General features: G+C 44.8%; 1 protein-coding gene across 2 annotated transcripts in view; it reads right to left on the bottom strand.

Moving 5' to 3' along the window:
- Window positions 1-22,950, bottom strand: part of galnt9 (polypeptide N-acetylgalactosaminyltransferase 9) — a 373,573-nt gene that overhangs the window by 293,573 nt on the left and 57,050 nt on the right. For both annotated transcript variants that reach the window (XM_072587704.1, XM_072587703.1), the window contains exons 3-4: window positions 12,138-12,304; window positions 3,267-3,441 (exon numbers count right to left, since the gene is read on the bottom strand). In XM_072587704.1, the coding sequence (XP_072443805.1) occupies window positions 3,267-3,441; window positions 12,138-12,304 (342 nt within the window). The remainder of the gene's footprint in view (window positions 1-3,266; window positions 3,442-12,137; window positions 12,305-22,950) is intronic.

Here is a 22,950-nt window from a genome sequence, read left to right as displayed (position 1 = left end):
ACATCGACTCTCCTGCTCCTCGGATGCTGCCTGATCGGCTGTGCTTTTCCAGTGCAACACTTTTCAACTCTGACTCTCCAGCATCTGCAGTCCTCACACCTTTTCTCCAATCACACACAAAGTCCAGGAGGAAAGATACAAGACAGAAAATCGAATTGCTTCAATTCCCTAATCCACTAATTAGATATGGGAAAACTTACATTCAGAATGTCACAAAGCATGTTATGTCCAGTGAAGTTCTTCTGATGCATAGCCACTATTTTATCATTGGAAAAACAGTAGCCAATTTGTGGACAGGAAGCTCCCATGAATAGCAATGTGATATGGAGCAGATAGCAATCACAAAGGATAGTCACTCCCAGGGAGAGTCACTCTGAGGAATGGCCATTGTCTGAGATGGTCACTCCCAGGAATGACCAACACCACCTTCTTTATAATTTCATTTGGAATCCTACAGCCAGCATTTCCGGGCTTCCAACCTGACTCTGGAAACTGGACACGAGAAAGAAATGTTTGCAAATTTCAGCGAGGTTGATTTGTAAGAGATCAAATGACAAAACAGATTCTTGATGCAGGACAAAGTCAGGACAGTCAAGAGAGAAAAGAGGAGTCTTTGGGGAAGGCGATAGCCTCGTGGGGTTATCAGTGAACTGCTAACCCCATGACTCAACTTTCTGGGGACCCAAGAGATGGTAGAGTTTGAATTCAATGAAAAGTAATTCTGGAATTATGGGTCTATGGATTCACATGTCAATTGCAGGAAAAACCCATCTGGTTGACTAATGTCCTTCAGGGAAGGAAACTGCCCTCCTTACCTGGTCTGGCCTACATGTGACTCCAGACCCACAGCAATGTGGTTGAATCTTAACTGCCCTCTGGGTAATTAGGGATGGGTAATAAATGCTGCCTCAGGATTAGAGTGGAGCTGGAAAAGCGCAGCAGGTCAGGCAGCATCTGAGGAGCAGGATTATGAAGGACTTTTGCTTTTCCAACACCACTCTAACCTTGACTCTGATCTCCAACAACTGCAGTCCTCACTTCCACCTAATAAATGCTGTCTGGCCAGCAATGCCCACATCCCTGAATGAATTAAAAAAAATATACAGGCACCGCATGTGTGAATATTGGCTTGCACCATTGACAAACTCTGTCAGCCAATACATTACGTACCTACAGCAATGTGGTTGACTCTGAAATGGCCTAGATTAGTGTGGTGCTCCAGCATCTGAGGTACTCACTTTTGCCCTCTGAAATGGCCTGGCATGCTGCCCTGAAGCTGAGTGACTAGGGATGGGCGATTAATGCCGGCCCGCCAGCAAATGCCATGACCCACTGGCTTTTCATAAAGAACTCACCAGTGCCTTTCAGGAACAGGTTGGTCACCTGTTCCTGAACATGTGCAGCCTAAGGTAGATCCGGAGCCATGAGAATGCTAAGGCAGCCAGTGTCATTGTGAACATATACTATTGCTATAGCCTATAGCCTAGAGCATACCACATTAAGTGTATTCAAGTTGTCGTATGCCATTGCCATCTGGACCACACTCTTCAGACACAAGAAGGAGCTCTTCCAGATGCATAGGTAGAATTATCACCAACAGCTTCTTTCTTTCCCTGCCTCTCACTGTGCTGTATAGCTCTATGACATTGTGATTCAGGGTTCATAAGTAAAGAATGTTAACAATCATTGGTATTCCAGAATTGGAACATATAGGGTGGCACAGTGGTTAGCACTGTTGCCTCACAGCACCAGGGACTCAGGTTCAATTCCAGCCTTGGGTGGCTGTCTGTGTGGAGTTTGCACATTCTCCCCGTGTCTGTGTGGGTTTCCTCCCACAATCCAAAGATGTGCAGGTTAGGGTGAATTGGCCATGAGGAAATCGCCCCATAGTGTTAGGTGCATTAGTCAGAGAGAAACGGGTCTGGGTGGGTTAATCTTCAGAGGGTTGGTGTGGACTTGTTGGGCCGAAGGGCCTGTTTCCACACTGTAGGGAATCTAATCTAATTTGAGTTTTACCGAGAAAAGACACATTCTGACTAAGCTTTTCATCTTGCACTCATCAGGACACTTTACAAGCGTTTTGGATCAGACTAGATCCCCCAAACTGTTACGGAGGGAGCCTAACTTTAAAAAAATATAAAACGCAAGTGTAAGGCCCTGTGTTTCAGATATGATTCAATTAGTCCACCACTAAGCTTTAATGAAAACACACTTTATTCTTACAACACAGTTAAAATACAATAAAAGGAAGAATTGGTATAACTTTACTCGATGGAAATACTTATGATAATGTATTATTTAGTCACTAATCATCAATTGTTAGAATATAGGCAGCATCCTGTAAACATCCTTGGCAAAGGCCATTCAGCAACTTAGTTACACAGTTATGATTCTCACATGCTGTCTCTCTCCAGTCCAAAAGAGAGAAACAATCTTCTCTTTCTGGTTTTTTTAGAGAAAGTCTGGTTTTCCAAGACTTCACTCTAATAGCAGGGAACTCGAGCTTTTAGCTCCAGCAGCCAGCAAAACCTAATTAACAACTGAAAACGAAGCCAAAATCCTTCTGGGTCTGCGTGAGCCTGACCCGACCCAATCTTGATGGTTTTGTCTTACTTTTCAAAAAAAAACACAGAGGGAGAATTCAAAGCTGTTTACCAACCACCTGTCTGAAAGAGACATTTCTGCACTATTGTGATAACCCAAGAGAAACAGCATAGAACCCATCTCTGAAAGGGTACAGTATCATCACAGTGAGAAATACCATGTAGAGAGAAAGCATTTTGTCTGTTATATCTTGCAAGTTGTCCTGATGAGTACAAGATAAAATCTTCAGTGAAACATGCCTTTTCTCAACAATTTTCCATAAGGGTTAATATTTGTTTGTGGACTTCCATTTCATAGTTTTAAAGGCCCAGTCTTGATGAGATACTCTGAATTTCTCTGAACAAGAAACTGACTGGAATCAACCACTTACAAAAGGAAATGCTACAGGGAGTTATCACAGACAGAGGGATCTGTGTTAATTGCCTAAAGCATTTCAAAAACAAGTGTCCAAAATCTTTCCCTCCCCGACCCCCTGAAATCTTTAATCTTAGGTTTTGTTTTGCTCTGAATGAATTCATTTTTGAGTTTTTGAATGAAAGATTCATTCCGTGTGAAGTGGTGTCATAATGCGTGTGAAACACCCCTGGAGAAGTCTGGTCAGTGCAGGTGAAAACGAGCCAGACATTTGATGAAATAACAAGGTGTGGAACGACATTACTCACCACCCAACGTTGAACTCGACATGAGCATCGAAAAACCCAACCACTGGCGCAGTTGCCACTTTCCAGCCTTGTATTCTGGCTCGAATCAGCCCTTCCCTCTTGCTGTTCCGAACTATTTTCACAAGCCCTGGGTACCTTTTGTTGATATACTGGTCCAGGTTGATTTTCAGTTCCACTAAAAAGAACAGAGACATTGTTGTATTACAAACCGAGACTGAGCTGGCTACATGTCTCATGAGTTCAACATCAGCCTGTCCTTTCTGGACCACTGTTGAATATTTGATGTGGGAGTGAAACTTACTGTAGGCCAGAAACCAGGAGGTCACGCAGAATCTGTGCACCCACGTTACCGATGGCAAAGAATTTTGGTGTAAACTGACAATCTTTGAACACGTTGAAATGTGAATGCAAGTTTAACTGAAATACAGATCATTCTGCTATAACATGCTTTTCATCAATGTGAATTCACTGTAATGTGACTGACAAATAGGGGATGCTGTTTCGAAAGTGCAAGTCTTTAAAATGAACATTGGCTGTAATGTGATTAGATCACCTACACCTTAAGTGTTATTTGTATTATGCAATTCTTGTATAGTGAGGGGTTCCATAGTAACGAGACTATTGTGCTGTAGAATAAATAATGGTACATCAAGACAATTAATCTGGGGCCCATGGACAGTGTAGGAAGAGAAAGCAAAAGAGAGAGACAGTGAGTGTTAGAAACAGCAAGAGGGACAGACAAGGTTGGCAGGTTTCAGTTCTGAAGAGAGATTGGACAGACTGGGCTTATTTCCCTTTACAGCAGAGAAGATTGAAGGGGAACATCATTGAAATGGATAAAATTGAGGACCATAGACAGACTAGGCAGGACAAAGATGGAAGGATCAGTGACCAGGGACATAGATTTGACGTAAGGGATAGAAGGTTTGGAGGCGATGTGAGGAAATTTTCTTCCAGCCAGAGGGTGGTGGGAATCTGGAACTCCCTGCCTGTAAGGGTGGGAGGGGCAGAGACCTTCAGAACATTTTAACAAGGATATAGATGTGCACTTGTGATGCCAAGGTATACAAGGCCCTGGGCCAAGTGCTGGTAAATTGGATGAGAATAATTAGATGGTGGTTTGCTTCTGACAACATTTGAATCAGCCATTAATGTATCAAAGCTGAGAATGCACATTATCACAGTCCAGGAGAATTCAATTTGTGCAGATTTTACAGCACAGAGACTGGCCATTTGGCCCAACAAGCCCATGATGGTTTGGAGCCAATGAGTGAAAGAGAGGATAATGTTGGGGGCGGGGGGGGGGGGGGGGGAGGGGGAAGCAGCTGATATTTGCACTTCTGCTTCATATGAGCCTCCTCCTCTCAATCCTCCGACATTTCATCACTTGTGTTCTCCTATCGCCTTCCTCAGTCATGTTCTCCCATCCAGCTCCCCCTTTAAGTATGTGTATTCTGTTCACCATAACCTGTGCATGGAAGTCCCATTCTCCCCACTCATTGAATAAAGAGATTTCCACAGGATTCTTCTATTTTTGGAATATTTTTACCCAGTGAATTATGAGAACGAAAAACTCCCACACCCACTCAGGGGAGGTGATGGCTCAGTGGTTTTATCACTGATCCAGGCAAAGTTCTCCGGACTTGGGTTCAAATCCTACCTTAACAAATACTGGAGAGCTTGAATTCAATTTAAAAAATTGGAATTACAATTCTAATGATCGCACAACTGTGGTTGATTTGTTTGAAATCCATCTGGGTCACTAATGTCCTTTTTAGGGAAGGAAACTGCCATCCTTACCTGGTCTGGCCAATATGTGACTCCAGGCCCACAGCAATGTGGGTGACTCTTAACTGCCCTCTGGGTAATTAGGGATGGGCAATAAATGCTGGCCATCCTGTGAATGACTGAAGAATAAATCCAGCAGCAGCTGCAGCCTACACTGACATTAACAATGACAGAGTAATATTGCTGATCTTAGCCAATCTCACTGCTGTAACCTTGTCTTTCGGGGATATTATTTCCAGAGCTGAAAATGTGTTGCTGGAAAAGCGCAGCAGGTCAGGCAGCATCCAAGGAGCAGGAGAATCGACCTTTCGGGCATGACCTTTTGTCGAATCTCCTATTCCTTGGATGCTGCCTGACCTGCTGCGCTTTTCCAGCAACATATTTTCAGCTCTGATCTCCAGCATCTGCAGTCCTCATTTTCTCCTCGAGAATTTTATTTCCAGTCAACTTTTGGGAGGAATTGAGCTTTCACTAGAGTGCACAATGTTAGGCGTTAGGGAGTGACAAATTCTTCAAGGTTTTCCATACAGGATGTCCAACATCACCCAGGTCAGAAATAACTTTGATATGATGTTAGGGCCATAATTCTATAGATTTAAAATAATGATAGAAAAGGATAGACCAGATCTAAAAGTTGAAGTTCTAAATTGGAGAAAGGCCAATTTTGACGGTATTAGGTAAGAACTTTCGAAAGCTGATTGGAGGCAGATGTTCGCAGGTAAAGGGACGGCTGGAAAATGGGAAGCCAGAAGAAATAAGAGAACGAGAATCCAGAAAAAGTATATTCCTGTCAGGGTGAAAGGGAAGGCTGGTAGGTATAGGGAATACTGGATGACTAAAGAAATTGAGGGTTTCGTTTAGAAAAAGAAGAGGGAAATCAGAAGGGCAAAACGGGGACATGAGATAGCTTTGGCAAATAGAGTTAAGGGGAATCCAAAGGGTTTTTACAAATATATTAAGGACAAAAGGGTAACTTGGGAGAAAATAGGGCTCCTCAAAGATCAGCAAGGCAGCCTTTGTGTGGAGCCGCAGAAAATGGGGGAGATACTAAATAAGTATTTACTGTGGAAAAGGATATGGAAGATATAGACTGTAGGGAAATAGATGGTGACATCTTGCAAAATGTCCAAATTACAGAGGAGGAAGTCCTGGATGTCTTGAAATGCATAAAGGTGGATAATTCCCCAGGATCTGATCAGGTGTACCCGAGAACTCTGTGGGAAGCTAGAGAAGTGATTGCTGGGCCTCTTGCTGAGATATTTGTATCATCGATAGTCACAGGTGAGGTGCCGGAAGACTGGAGGTTGGCTAACGTGGTGCCACTGTTTAAGAAGGGCGGTAAAGACAAGCTAGGGAACTATAGACCGGTGAGCCTGACATCAGTAGTGGGCAAGTTGTTGGAGGGAATCCTGAGGGACAGGATGCACATGTATTTGGAAAGGCAAGGTCTGATTAGGGATAGTCAACATGGCTTTGTGCGTGGGAAATCATGTCTCACAAACTTGATTGGGTTTTTTGAAGAAGTAACAAAGAGAATTGATGAGGGCAGAGCAGTAGATGTGATCTATATGGACTTCGGTAAGGTGTTCGACAAGGTTCCCCATGGGAGACTGGTTAGCAAGGTTAGATCTCACGGAATACAGGGAGAACTAGCCATTTGGATACAGAACTGGCTCAAAGGTAGAAGACAGAGGGTGGTGGTGGAGAGTTGTTTTTCAGACTGGAGGCCTGTGACCAGTGGAGTGCCACAAGGATCGGTGCTGGGCCCTCTACTTTTTGTCATTTACATAAATGATTTGGATGCGAGCATAAGAGGTACAGTTAGTAAGTTTGCAGATGACACCAAAATTGGAGGTGTAGTGGACAGTGAAGAGGGTTACCTCAGATTACAACAGGATCTGGACCAGATGGGCCAATGGGCTGAGTTTAATTCAGATAAATGCGAGGTGTTGCATTTTGGGAAAGCAAATCTTCGCAGGACTTATACACTTAATGGTAAGGTCCTAGGGAGTGTTGCTGAACAAAGAGACCTTGGAGTGCAGGTTCATAGCTCCTTGAAAGTGGAGTCGCAGGTAGATAGGATAGTGAAGAAGGCGTTTGGTATGCTTTCCTTTATTGGTCAGAGTACTGAGTACAGGAGTTGGGAGGTCATGTTGCGGCTATACAGGACATTGGTTAGGCCACTGTTGGAATATTGAGTGCAATTCTAGTCTCCTTCCTATCAGAAAGATGTTATGAAACTTGAAAGGGTTCAGAAAAGATTTACAAGGATGTTGCCAGGGTTGGAGGATTTGAATTATAGGGAGAGGCTGAACAGGCTGGGGCTGTTTTCCCTGGAGCGTAGGAGGCTGAGGGGTGACCTTATAGAGGTTTATAAAATTATGAGAGACATGGATAGGATAAATAGACAAAGTCTTTTCCCTGGGTTGGGGGAGTCCAGAATTAGAGGGCATAGGTTTAGGGTGAGAAGGGAAAGATATAAAAGAGACCTAAGGGGCAATGTTTTCATGCAGAGGGTGGTATGTGTATGGAATGAGCTGCCAGAGGATGTGGTGGAGGCTGGTACAATTGCAACATTTAAGAGGCATTTGGATGGGTATATGAATAGGAAGGGTTTGGAGGGATATGGGCAGGGTGCTGGCAGGTGGGACCAAATTGGGTTGGGATATCTGGTCGGCATTGACGGGTTGGACCGAAAGGTCTGTTTCCGTACTGTACATCTCTCTGACTCTATGACTCTATGACTTCATAAGCTGAACAGAAGATTCGGAAGAGAATAGGAAGTGTTCCCATGTTCAGAACTAGGAGTCAAGGTCAATGGTCAAGCCAATGGGATTTCTGTGGCCATGGCAGAAAGTTAATGACTGCTTCAGGAAGAGGAATTATGTTTCTTTAAACATCTGAAATTGCTGGAAAAACTCTGCAGCTCTGGCAACATCCATAGAGAGAAAGCAGAGTTAATGTTTCGGGTCCAGTGACCACAAAGAACTGAGCTCTGAAGAAGGGTCTGAAAGGTTCACTCTGCTTTTTCCCCACAGATGCTACCAGACCTACTGAGTTTCTCCAGCAATTTCTGATTTGGTTTCAGATTGCCAGCATCCACAATTCTTTGTATCATTTGAAAATGCTTTACAGCCAATGAAATAATTATTGAAGAGTTCATTGCTGTAATGTCAGAAACATGGCAGCCAATTTCCACACAGCAAGCTCCCACAGACCATGATCTCCCAATGAGCGGGTCATCTGTTTCATACCTGTGGATTTTCGCTACAGAAAGCGGTTGAGGTCAAAACATTGACTGTTTTTACAAAGTAGTTGGATATCATTCTTAGGGATCAAAGGGTATTGGGGGGGAAATGGGAACAGGGGAGGGAGTTGGATGATCTTCCAGGAACATATTAAATGACAGAGCAGGCTCAAAGGGCCGAATGGCCTACTCCTGTTCCTATTTTCTATTTTGACTGTAATGTTGATTGAGAGATCCAGGGCACCAGAGAGAACTCCTGTGTTTTTCATTGGAAAAATGTTAACTGATCATTTACATCCAACTTGGTTTGACATCTCGCTTGAAAAATGATACAAGGACCTTCAACAGTGCAGCACTCACTCAGTCCTGCACTGGGAGGGTCAGCCTTGAATCGTGGTTGAGAGAGGTACTTGAACCTATAACTCTATAACTGAGTGCTAAGTGGGAAAGGGTGAGTTTATGCCCTTTGGCAGGAAGAACAGAAGAGCTGAATATTATATGAATGGAGAAAGACTGCAGAAAGCAACAGCACAAAAGGATTTGGAGTCATCGTTTATAAAATGCTAATATTCAAGTTCAGCGGGTAATAAGGAAGGCAAATGGAATGTTTGCCTTTACGTCTAAGGGCATGGAGGACAAAACTGGAAGTTCTTGCTAAAGTTATGCAAGGCATAATTAGATCATAGCTGGAATACTGTGAACAATTTTGATCCCCTTACCTAAGGAAAGATAGACTGACATTGGGGATCGTACAGAAAAGGTTCACTACAGTGATTCTGGGCTTGGAGGAAGCTTTCTTCTGAGGAGCATGAAGTAGTTTGGGTTGTAATCAATGGAGCTTGAACTGAAGGGGACCTTATTGAAACATATAAATCTCTTCGGGGGCTTGACAGGGGAACTGCAGAGAGTCGGGGACTGGATGGCAGCAGCTCAGGGTAAGGAGTCCCATATTTAGGACAGATTTGATTCGGAACTTTTCACACAGGGGAGTAAATCTATGGAATTCTTTCCCACAGAGGCCTGCAGGCGCTGGGTCATGAAGTGAATTCAAGGCTGAGACAGACAGATTCTTAATCTGTAAGGAATCAAAGTTATGGAGGAAAGACAGGAACGTGAAGCCAAGGATTATCAGATCAGTCATGATTTCATTGAATGGCCGAGCAGATTTGATGGGCTGAATGACCTCCTTTTGCTCCTCTGTCATAAGGTCAAAGAATGCTGCTATCAACTGAGCAATAGCGGAGAGCACGAGCGGCGTTCTGCGAAGAATCCTAACAGCATTTGAACAGGCAGAGCAGCCTGTGCTCTAACATGATAGTCTGTGATGAAGTGGAGTGCATGAGACTCTGCTCACTGGGAACTATTCCACCTCATTCATCTTACACTGAACAAGCTCTGATTACACTTTTATTCCTCAACTGGCAACAGAACGGTATTAGCCTATCCCATTGGATCAGTGCAATGACTAAATTGTTTCTGCCACCATGGTAACATTCACTGAGATGATGCCACTGCTACTGGGTGCATAAGATGGCACAAGGCACTGGTGCACATTCCCTGTCCCCACCCTGACTCTGATTTGCCAGTCCCTCCAAGATCGCACTGCAGTCTCCAAGAATTTAAAGAATGAATTCCACAGCACAGCTGCAAGCAAAGGAGAAAAATCAACAAATCAGACTGTGTGATTTCTAAGATTTTCTCTCAGCGCTGTTCCTATAACTGTGAGGAAACATTTGAGAAGGTTAGACTGAAAGTGAGAATCATCTGCTAAACGGATGGCTCAATACCTGCCAGAAAGCGGCAAAGTGAAGAAAATGAAGATAATTTTTGGATAACGTAGAGGCTGAGTGCTTCTCACGTTACAGTGTGAAGGTGGGATCTGAGGAAGGTGGCACAGGATAGTGAGAATGCACTGAAACCTTAGGAGATATCTTCACCCAGACCTGAGTGCATTGGTGCTGCCCTCACAACTTGTAGCCAGGACTGTGGCTATCACAATCATTTTAAAATGATTGGAGGAAGGTTTAGGGGAAATGTCAGAGGTAGGTTCTTTACACAGAGAGTGATGGGTGTGTAGAATGCACTGCCAGCGGTGGTAGTAGAGTCAGATACACTAGGGAGATTTACGTACTCTTGGATAGGAATATGGATGTAGGTTTGTCTGATCTTAGTAGGATAAAAGGTTGGCACAATATCAAGGGCCGAAGGGCCTGTACTGTGCTGTACTGTTCTAAGTTCTATGTTCCATGTTCTATGTAATCACTAACAAAGTCTCCAGTCCCCCCACAGCCCCAAGAGGAGGCGTGAAGTAGACTGGTTTTCGGGAGAGAAAGTTTGTGCCCACCTCTTTGTTTCTGACTTAATGAGGACTGCTGAAGATCAGGGACAGGCCCAGAGATGACCTCAGTGGGAGAGATTTGTGCAGCAGGAGGACTTCAAAACAAAAGGGAAATAAATTCCAAAAGTCCTGTGGATGCTGTAAATCAAAAAACCACATCAGAAGTTGCTGGAAAAGCTCAGCAAGTCTGGCAGCATGTGTAGAGAGAAATAAGAGTTAACATTTCAGGTCCAGTGACTCTTCCTCAGTTCTGAACAAGGGTCACTTTATCAAAAATGCTAACTCTGATATCTCTCCGTGGAAAATACATCAATGGGGGTGGGGGGTGGGGGGAGGTGTGCACATATCTGTGTGTACATTTTAAATCTATAATCAGATATCTACAAGATGGAACTGACATTTGACTTGCTTGTCAAACCAAGTGGGTTATTTTTCCCATTTCCAATCAAATTACAAGGACAATAGTGTTAGCTGGCAATTAACTGCCGAGATGATTTGATTGGTGCATGACAGATCAAAGTAAGAGCTGACACCAAGGCAGCACATAGACTGAGAAACCCGCGACTCATAGAAACTGGCAGCCACTGAGTCCTAAGGGCCACCAGTCAACCCTACTTCACAGGAGATCTAGCAGCGAGAAGGGGAGTGTTCTTCAGCTTCCTGTTGTGAGGTGGGAGCCATCGGTAAAAGGGCTTCAGGAGAGTCTGGGGTAGGGGTTGGGCTCTCAGAGGCCAATGCTAGTGTCTGCCACCCTTGGGCTCCAATTGTCCCCAGGACCAACCCCCATACTTGGCAGGTAGATCACCACGGTAACCCAGCTGGGCAGATTGGTGACTAGCTAAAGTCCTTCCCTAGTCCTTAGCTGATGGCTTAGGGTCTGAATTAATGGTCATATATAATAAAGCAAAGAACTATGGATGCTGGAAATCAACACAAAGTGCTGGAGAAACTCAGCAGGTCTGGCAGAATCTGTGGAGAGGGAGAAAGTTAACATTTCAATTGCAGTGATCTTTTTGATAGTAACTGGGAAAGTATGGTATTTTTGCTGATGACAGGGGTTGTGGGGAAAAGGAGTGAGCGGGTGGACAGGTGGAGATAGAGGCCGGGGTTGGGGGGAAGGTAGGCAAAGGGATTGTTGATAGCAAGTCACAGCAGAAGAAAGCCCAGTGATAATGGGGGCAATGAGTAGATGAAAATGTGTTGGCTAACGTGCAAACAGCCCATGGCCTGACAGGGTCATGGTGTGGGGACTTGGAAAACAGTGTTAGGGAAGCTGTTCAGGTCCTGAAATTATTGAACACCGGTACTGAAGGCTCCCGTGTGGAAAATGAGGTGCTGTTCTTCCAACTTGTGTTGAGCTTCACTGCAACAAGCCTGAGACAGAGACGTTGGCCAGGAAACAGGGTGGGGTCTAGAAGAGAGCAGAACCGCGTATAACGGCAATGGATGGGTCTCATTGGTTGGGAGGAGCTGGGTGTACCTCAGATTCTGTCCTTACCGCTGTCACTGTTGTCATCGACCAAGATGACCTCTTTGAGGAGATGTGGAGGCGTGTGATTGACGACACTGTGCACTGACCGCAGGATAACCGACAAAGCCTCATTCACAAAGATGAAGACCACAGCGATCTGAGGGAGGTTGCTCTGGTATGTCATCTGCTTGCACCTTATAACCCAACAAAAAAAAACAGAACCCAAGGGGTTTGGTCAGTAAGTCTGCTCTCTGATTTCAATGGTAACTGTGCTTTATTACACACACAAATATGGAGCAACACATACAACATTACATTCGGTGGAGGGGGGAGGGGGTTAGCCAGATAACTGTCATAATCAGCAAAGTGTAAAAACACAGAAATGCAGCAAAACCTCGCAAATATGGAACATTGGTGATTATCATTCACTTTCTTTTGGGAAAACCTATATAAATTAGAAGTCTCTCTATAACTTGCATTGTAGCAACAGTTCAAGCCTCTACCATCTCTAGAAAGACCAGGGCAGCAGTGATGTCTTATTCTAAGCCATATCCCATCATTCACTGAGTCATGAAAGGCACTACACAAATGCAAGTTTACTCAATCATTCTGCAGTTCCGAGCAATGAGCAGAGATCAAAAACCTCAACCCTGCAAAACCCAGCCCCCCCTTTTGTCTTTCATTGCCTTTGAACTATGTAAAGATCAATTTCTGTTATCCAGGCAGGTACAGGGAGCTGTGCTGACAGATTCCAAACCTATCTGTCTTAAACACACAACAGCAGTTGGAAGTGACATTACACTCTTGTGGTGTGTGAAAGCTCAGAAAAAAGTTGGCAGATTCCTTTAAAACAGGAGGAGGAAAAGCACTCCACTGAGAGAAATAGGCTTCAGTTAAAGAAAATGTGGATTTGACTATAATGTTTCCCCTCTGCTCCCTGCCCAAGTCTAACTTCACTGTCACATAACAAGAATGAGCAAGCTGTCTGATTTGTTTCAAACCTTTTAATGTCATAGTGATTTTCCATTCCAGTTAGCAGCTTTAAAATTTGAGATAACCATCTAATGTTGCCAGAGCATGCATGTCATGGAATTTTAAAATTCTTATCTTCGTATTTTAAATCTGCTGCAGCCTTAGTTCATCCCTATATCCGTAACCTCGGACTTTTCCAAGTTGTCTGCGCTCCTCCAGTTCTGGTCTCCCACACATCTCTGATATCCGTTGGTGTCTTCTGCAGTCGAATCCCCAAATCCTGGAATTCCCTTTCTAAACTTCCGCCTCCCAATCCCCTCTTCATGCTGCTCCCCAAAACTCACCTCTTTGATTAGGTTCTTACTGACCCATCCTGATCAATCTTCACTCATCCCCGTGTCCCGTTTGGTCCCATTGTGGCTTTTGCAATGACCTTCAATCTGTGCCCCTTCTGCTACTGGGAACGGTCTCCCCTCATTTACTCTAACAAAGCCCTTCATGTACACTCAATGTTCTCCAAAGGAAACTACCTGCTCCTTCCAATAAAAACAAAACATGCTGAATATTTGAAGTAACAAATTGGCTTGTACAGAACTAGTGTTGCAGCATCTGTTTTGCCACGTTCATTCTCTTCTGGGGACTTTTCACACAATAACTGGGCAGCTGCTCACTGTACTATTGCTTCAAGTGTATTAGAGCTCAGGTCTAATTAGTCCCTCAATGAAGTCAATATTAAAACCCAACCAATCAGTAGCACAATCTATGGAGCTGTGATCAGTCTTTCCACACCCCCACCCCACAGCCTGTTTGTGAAATGTTTTCAAACCATGCTTTCACATTAATTATTATATTGTTTGAGTGCACAAATTGTCAGGGCAGCTGTTTCCATTTAGGTCAGCAAGAACAGGCACAGTGTCTGGGTTCATGTCCCACCTTTAGATTAGATCCCCTACAGTATGGAAACAGGCCCTTCGGCCCAACAAGTCCACACCTCCAAAGAGTAACCCACCCAGACCCATTCCCCTACTCTATACCTACCCCTGACTAATGCACCTATGGGCAATATAGCATGGTCAATTCACCTAACATGCACATGTATGGATTGTGGGAGGAAACCGGAGCACCCACAGGAGACCCACACAGACACACAGAGAGAAAGTGCACATGGATAGTCACCCAAGGCAGGAATTGAACCTGGGTCCCTGGCGCTGTGAGGCAGCAGTGCTAACCACTGAGCCACCGTGCCACCTGCTTCCAAGGTGTGTCAGAATATCTCTAATACAGGTAATATACGCAGTACTTTGTCCAGCTCCTCATCTTTCTGCACATTTGTAAAAAAAATGTTAAGGGCTCTTGTGAGAGAATCCAATGCAAATTGAGAAAAAAACGCTTTGCCCAGAATGTGAAACTTGTGACCACATAGGGTGGTGGGTGTGAATAAAATAACTGCTGGGGATGCTCAATGGGAGAGAAAGGAAGAGGTGATGATCAAATATTGTGATGTTTGAACTCCAAAGTCAGTTCCCTTGCTACCAATTCCATACCTCTCCTGAGAAACTATCTTTTGCACCACTCTGTCAAAGTTTGTGAGCATCACTGGCTAAGCCCAGTATTTATTACCCCTGTCCCTAGTTGCCCCTTGAGAAGGTGGGGGTGAGCTGCCTTCTTGAACCGCTGCAGTCCATGTGCTGTAGGTAGACCCACAATGTCCTTAGGGAGGGAATTCCAGGATTTTGACCCAGTGACAGTGAAGGAACAGTGATACATTTCTAAGTCAGGATGGTGAGGGGCTCGGAGGGGAACTTGCAGGGGGTGGTGTTCCTGTGTATCTGCTGCCCCTGTCCTTCCTGGTGACAGGTTTGAAAGGTGATGGTGAAGGCAACCAACTGGATTGTTCACAATTGTAGTGTCACATTTAGCCCGTCATAAACATTCAACCACCAAACCCCGTTCACTCCCCTCCCCCTACCGTCCCCAACTATCTCCCAACCATGAGCTAATCTACACAACAACTCCATTTTCACACATGTTGCCTGTGTTTGTAAGACAACAGTTTGTACATAGACAAAGATACAGTGGAGATATTTAGATGTATAAAACTCCATTCATTTATTAAGTACTTAAGTAAATAATACATGCTTTTAATTACTAGCGATAACTCAACCACTGTCCTTTCCTGTGCTGGGTTCTGTGATTAACCCCAAACATTACTATCTGGGAGAGTTGGCAGCTGGCCAGATTAGAGCTCTCCTCAGTATCTTCCCCACGCCTCCTGATGGAGGGGATTTCTTCACAGTTGCTCATCTTGGAGTTACTGCTAAAATCAAGGGATTCCCAGGCTGCCTTTTATACAGCCAAGAGTGTGGTGCTGGAAAAGCACTGCAGGTCAGGCAGCATCAGGATTCCTGGTGAAGGGCTTTTGCCTGAAATGTCTATTCTCCTGCTCCTCGGATGCTGCCTGACCTGCTGTGCTTTTCCAGCACCACACTCTTGGCTCTAATCTCCAGCATCTGTATTAATTACTTTCACCCTGCCTTTTATACAGTTCAGATTTAGAATTCAAATTTGTTCAGACTTGCTATGTTGACATTCCAATTTCCTTGTTTGGAATTACTTGTGAAACTTTTGCAGTTCCAAATGGTTTTACCACATGTAGCTCGCAATTGTCAAATTCCTTTCGTTTCTCCAAATCCTTCTGCCTTCTACGGTCTCAATCGTAACCCAGCCCCCCGATTGGTTTTCCCGGCAGCTGGAATGTCAGTCTGCTCATTCTTCCTAACTGCAGATTTGTATAGTCCCCTTCCCCCCCACCACCGCCCCTTGTCTGCATGGGTTACCTCCGGGTGCTCCGGTTTCCTCCCACATTCCAAAGATGTGCAGGTTAGGGTGGATTGGCCATGGGAAATTGCCTATAATATCCAGGGATGTGCAGGTTAGGTGGGTTAGCCTTGGGAAATGCAGAGTTATAGGGAGAGGGTGTGTCTGGATGGGATGCTATGGGCTCAATGGGCTGAATAGCCTATGTCTACACTGTAGGAATTCTATGCAGCTGGAATTTGGATGTGGTAGACTATTTACCTGAGCGAACCGTTTTCTGCAATGTCTTCTGTCAGGCTTGTGGCTAACCTGTTTTAGTCCACTGTAAAATCTGATATTAATTTCCATGTCTTTGGCCTTATCCAACACATTCTCATCTTTGTTTCCACACTTTCCATGACCCTGTTGCAGCTGAGTATCCCTGATTTTAACCCCTCCACCAGCTGTGGCCCTACACTCAGTCACTCAGACCCTGAGCTTGAAATTCCCTTTCACACTCTGGCCCTAATTACCTCTTTCCATCTTTAAGACACTCCTTAAAGTGAAGCTTTTACCCCCTGCCCTAGTACAAGTCATTCTGCTATAGAGCACGTTACGTCAATGTGAATTTGCTGTAATGCAATTGTTGAATTGGGGACACTGTTTCTACAGCGTGAACTTTAAAAACATGTGTTGGCTGTAATGTGATTACATCACCAACACTTTAATCGCTGTTTCTAAAGCACGATCTTTCTATAACACGGGGTTACACAAGAATGCAACCATCACGTTATCGAAGAACTGACTGTATTGTCTTATGGGGCTCAGTGTCTGATGTTACAGTGCTTGTTGGGATGTATTTCATTAAAGGCACTATACAAATATACCTCGTTGCTATGCCAGTAGGGTGAGATGGAAGAAGGAGGTGGCTCACATGGAGCACGGGGTTTACTAGTATGAGCAATTTGGACTGAATGGCCTGTGCTTCTGTTCAGACACCTCCCTCCACACTTTGCTAAATAGGTTGAAATGGATTAAGCAATTTGCACCAGGAAAATATTCAAGATGTTCTTTTCAAAACTCCACAATGTTCTTAATACCTGCCATTGGCCTAAAGGCACTGGGCTCTGCCAAATGGGAGACTGAGGCCTGAAACTTTCAGGGGACCATTTGTTGAGAGCGAGCTCTGGGCCTCAGGCTTCTGTTCCCCGTCTCTTTCCCATTCGCTCGACTGGGTGAATTCACTCCCTCCAACCTGAGCCGCCTCTACATTGCACAGCCATTGCCATCACTGAGCATGTAGCGTCGGGAGACTGCTGTCTCAGAACCCTGGTGAAAATGTGGCCCCACATCAGTTATCATTTTGCAAGCAATACTCAGGACCGGGGGGGGGTATTCCCTTAACTGATAAAGAAACTGTGGTGCAATGAAACCAGCTTTTAACTATTTATTGCATGGACTCTCATTTGCAGCCCTTGCTATATAAGGTTGGTTTTAATTCCTTTGAGCCCTCACAATTGCTGTGTTGAACTAGAAACCCTTACAGTTCATTTCATTCATTTCTAATCTTTGAAATGAACTCGGTTTGTACGATAAATTAAAACAATAAATTACTGGGGGCAAGGAAATACTTTTCCAAGGTAGTGCCCAGGTGCATTGACCAACCTAATTTCAAACTCCCAGGGTCACATGCATGTTCTCTTCATCGAGATTAGTTAGATCACTTTCAGACCTCACTCAATCAATCGCACTTTTACCTCTGAGCTCAAAGTTTGTCTGAGGAGAGAGACAAAAGGTGCAGGACTGAGGGTGTGCTGCACTGTCAGAGGTGCCAATTCTCAGATGGCATGTTAAAATAGCTCAGTCTTGTCTGGTGAATGGAAGGGGTTCTGTGGTATTTTATTTCACAGTTACATGTGGCAGTTCTCCCCACTGCATGAGCCAATGGAGAGTCACAGAATTCCTACAATGTGGAAGCTAGACATTCAGCCCATCAAGTCCACACCAACCCTCTGAAGAGCATCCCTCCCGAATCCACTCCATCCCTATAACCCAGCATTTCCCATGGCTAATCCACCCAGTTTACACATTGCTGGACATTATGAGCAATTTAGCACAGCCAATCCACCTAACCTGCACATCTTCAGGCTGTGGGGGAAAAAAACCCGAGGGCCCAGAGGAAACCCATGCAGACGCGGGGAGAATGTGTGGAGATTGCATAGACAGTCACCCAAGTGTGGAATCGAACCCAGATAGAACATAGAACGTTACAGCGCAGTACCAGCCCTTTGGCCCTTGATGTTGCGCCGACCTGCAAAATGAATCTGATGCCCATCTAACCTACACTGTTCCATTATTATCCATATGTATGGCCAATGCAGATCCCTGGCACTGTGAGGCAACAGTGTTAACCATTGAGCCACCATGCCATACAACCACTATCAGAGAAAGCTGAACATTTATTCCCTATCCGACTGCCCCTTGACAGAACTTGCTGCTCACAGACTGGGTGCTGTATTTTCCCATATTGTAATAGCATCTCCACATCAAATGTGATTCACTGACAGTAGAGTGCTGGGATGACCGAGAAGGTACTAGAGAAATGCACTCTGCCAGAAGGCAATTGACTGAAGCATCTTGGCTTCCCCAGATCTCTGCCACTCACCCACTCTTACCCACTTCTTTTCCTGCTGATTTTTAATTTAATTGGTACCAGAACTGGCACCTGAACTGTTTCCATCAGTTCTGAGCAGCCTCCCTGTACAGTACTGTGAATTCTCAGATTTATTTTGTTGGCTGTTTGCTGTGCAATTAGAGACGGTTTCATTATTCTTGGCTCCATCTGTCCTGACGATTTGCCATATGGCTGTTCATGATCAGCCAACAATACCTCAGCAGAACTGTGGAGCGATAACAGTTTAAGGACATCTCCCTAACCCACTAAACATCTATTCACAGACCCAACCTGAAGCCAACCATTGCCTCCAGTATTCACCACCCCCTCCCAATGCCCTCCAATTTGGGGTATTCCTGCCAGGTTTGTACTATCACCACCTATGTCCACCTACACGTAAGAGTCCTGCAGCACAGAGAAAGGCCCTTTGACCCAAACTGGTCCATGCCGACCAAAATATCCATCCATGCTAACCCCATTTTCCTGCACTTGGCCCAAATCCTTCTAAACCCTTCCTATCCATGGATTTGTCCAAATGCCTTTTAAATGTTGTTATTGTACCCGACTCAACCACTTCTACTTGCAGTTCATTCCATATACGTACTACCCTCTTGTATAGGAAATGTTGCCCCTCAGGCTCTGTTTTATTCTTGCCCCTCTAACCTGAAACTGATGCCCTCTTCAAGAAAGGAAATAGGGAAATCCCTGGCAATTACAGACCAGTCAGTCTCATGTCTGTCGTCTGCAAGTTGTTAGAAAGGATTCTGAGGGATAGGATTTATGACCATCTGGAAGGGCATGGCTTGATTAAACGAAGTCAGCACGGCTTTGTGGGGGGCAGGTCATGCCTCACAAATCTTATTGAGTTCTTTGAGGATGTTACTAGACAAGTTGATGAGGCTAAGCGGTGGATGTTGTGTATATGGACTTCAGTAAGGCATTTGATAAGGTTCCCCATGGTAGGCTCGTTCCGAAGGTCAGGAGGAATGGGATACAGGGAAATTCAGCTGTCTGAATTCAGCTGACAGAATTGGCTGGTCAACAGAAGACAGCGAGTGGTAGTGCAAGGAAAATATTCTGCCTGGAGGTCAGTGGTGAGTGGTGTTCCACAGGGCTCTGTTCTTGGGCCTCTACTCTTTGTAATTTTTATTAATGACTTGGATGAGGGGATTGAAGGATGGGTTAGCAAGTTTGCAGACAACACAAAGGTTGGAGGTGTCATTGACAGTATAGAGGGCTGTTGTAGGCAGCAGCGGGACATTGACAGGATGCAGAGATGGGCTGAGAGGTGGCAGATGGAGTTCAACCTGGATAAATGTGAAGTGATGCATTTTGGAAGGTCGAACTTGAAAGTTGAGTACAGGATTAAAGACAGGATTCTTGGCAGTGTGGAGGAACAGAGAGATCTTGGTGTGCAGGTACATAGATCCCTTAAAATTGCCACCCAAGTGAACAGGGTTGTTAAGAAAGCATATGGTGTTTTGGCTTTCATTAACAGGGGGATTGAGTTGAAGAGCCATGAGATCTTGTTGCAGCTCTATAAAACTTTGGTTAGACCGCACTTGGAATACTGTGCCCAGTTCTGGTCACCCTATTATAGGAAAGATGTGGATGCTTTGGAGAGGGCTCAGAGGAGGTTTACCAGGATGCTGCCTGGACTGGAGGGCTTATCTTACGAAGAGAGGTTGACTGAGCTTGGACTTTTTTCATTGGAAAAAAGAAGGAAGAGAAGGGACCTAATTGAGGTGGACAAGATAATGAGAGGCATAGATAGAGTTGATAGCCACAGACTTTTTCCCATGGCAGAAATTGTTAACACGAGGGGTCATAGTTTTAAGTTGATTGGAGGAAAGTATAGAGGGGATGTCAAAGGTGGATTCTTTACGCAGAGAATTGTGAGAGCATGGAATGTGTCGCCAGCAGCAGTTGTGGAAGCGAGGTCATTGGGGATATTTAAGAGACTGCTGGACATGCATATGGTCACAGAAATTTGAGGGTTCGTACATTAGGTTTACCTTACCTGAGGATCAATGGTCGGCACAACATCGTGGGCTGAAGGGCCTGTTCTGTGCTGTACTGTTCTATGTTCTATGTTCTAGTCCGTGATTCCCCAATCCTGGGAAAAGCACTGACTGCATTCTCCCTATCCATGCCTCTTATGATCTTATACACCTCATTAAGGTCCCCCCTCAGTCTCCAACACTCTAAAGAAAAGTCCTAGTTTGTCCAACCTCTCCCTACAACTTAGACCGTTGAGTCCTGGAAACATCCACAGTCCTCATCAATGATCACCCATCAGGTTTGTAGAATACTCCCCAGGAGAGCGCGGTTTGCTTCCTGAAAGGGCAAGACTTTGACAGATCCGTTCTTGGCTGATTGGACGATTGAATATCTTTCCCCAACTTCACTGGTCACCTTCTGAACCAATGAACTGAAGTGAGCACAGGAATTTTTGTTTTAAAAGTGCCTCCCCCCTAGCGATTTTCCTCCTGGATCACTGCTCTCTCCTGGGGAATATCCTAAAAATGCCAAGGATGGCAGGCCAACACTGGAGGTTTGGTAAGTGTCAACCTAACGTTCCTCCCTCTCCCCATCCCATACACCATCCGTCCAAGAGTCTGAGACCGCCCCGGTGTTCCAAGATAATGCACAAAATGGTTACAGTCCACACACAAGATTCTGACTCCAGAGGTCATGACCCAAGAATACCCTTTGTCCTTTTAATTATTGGTTAATCAGAAAAAACACTCAGTCTCCCTCCTGGATTTGGAATGCACCGCACGTGACTAATGTGCTGACAGTCCTGGGCTGGTTCGACATGAAAGAAAAGTGCCAACCTTTACAGAGGAAAGGATGGAAAAGGTCAAGAACTAATCTTGTTAAAAGTGAAAGTAGCAAGAGACAAGGGGAGAGAAAGATGAGGATGAGACTGTGCTTGGTGTTAGCCCAGTTGGTCATGGCTCTTCCTTCCTGATAGCTTTTCTGACACATTTTAGACAGCACCTTCCAAACCCTGACCTCTACCATCTAGAAGGGCAAGGGCAGCAGAAACATGGGAACTGCGCATTAAGCCATTAACCATCCTGACTTGGAAACTTACTAATGGTTCCTTCAGTGCCACAGGGTCAACGTCCTGGAACCTTTTTCCCTGATAGCACTGTGGGTGTCCCTGTACCCCATAAGAGTACAGCAGTTCAACATGTTCTCCACCACCCCCTCAAGGGGTAATTAGGTCTGGGTAACAGATGCTGTACCCAAGTCCTGTGAATGAATAAAAGAAGCATTAACTTTCTGGCTGTCCTCTCTCACTGAGTTGGGCACTCAATTTATTGCCATGCAGTAACAAGACTCCATCATGAATCCAGCCAGACAAATTGCAGTAGGCACAGTACTGCATGGGTTCCCTCAGAAACGTTATTCATATTGCCAGCCTAATTATACTGTGCTTTCTTCATTAGAAATCTCCAGTTTTGTGCTGAATAAAAACAAATCCATGGTGTGGCTGACAGACATACCACTTTCAGATTTTCCTATTCTGTGTCTAAATTGACTAGGCGATGCCTTCAATGAGCCATTATATCCATTGTGAATCAAATGAATGAAATCATTAAGTCTTAGCAAAAGTCTGATATTATCTACAGACCTAAAGGAGGACTTTTGATGTCACGCTGTTGCTAACAGAACATTTTCTGAACCATGTCCATTACGACAACACATTTAGGCTGAAATAGTCAATTTTAACCCCCACTTGCCATCTCAGGAGGTGACTGTGTGGACAGCCAAACTGGAGTTCCTGTCACAGGATACTGTTGTCAGGCAACATAGCAAACAAAGAAAGCCAAAGGACTGGGAGACGCTGGAAATCAGAAACTGCTGGAAAACACTGGGCAGGTCTGGCAGCATCGTGGAGAGAAATCAGAGTTAACACTTCAGGTCCAGCGACCCTTCTTCCGAATTGACTGGAGCTAGGTTGACAATGGTATAAATGCTGAATTGGGAGGGGGGGTGATGAACAACGGGTGGGAATGAAGTTCGACGTTTCGGGCATCAGCCCTTCTTCAGGCTGATGCCCGAAACGTCGATTCTCCTGCTCCTTGGATGCTGCCTGACCTGCTGCGCTTTTCCAGCAACACATTTTCAGCTCTGATCTCCAGCATCTGCAGTCCTCACTTTCTCCAACGGCTGGGAATGAACCCAGACAAAGAGAAAACCAGCCAGGCAGACAAAGGAGTAGAGTAGAGGAACTTTTATTTGTCATTTCTACCATATACAACTGATAGGCTTTTGCCCGAAACATCGATTTTGCTGCTCCTCGGATGCTGCCTGAACTGCTGTGCTCATCCAGCACCACTAATCCAGAATCTGGTTTCCAGCATCTGCTGCCATTGTTTTTACCTA

The sequence above is a fragment of the Chiloscyllium punctatum genome, chromosome 17 (assembly GCF_047496795.1).
Source record: "Chiloscyllium punctatum isolate Juve2018m chromosome 17, sChiPun1.3, whole genome shotgun sequence".
NCBI classification, from domain to species: Eukaryota; Metazoa; Chordata; class Chondrichthyes; order Orectolobiformes; family Hemiscylliidae; genus Chiloscyllium; species Chiloscyllium punctatum.
Note: the sequence above shows the minus strand (reverse complement) of the source record. Positions and strands in the feature narration are given on the sequence as shown.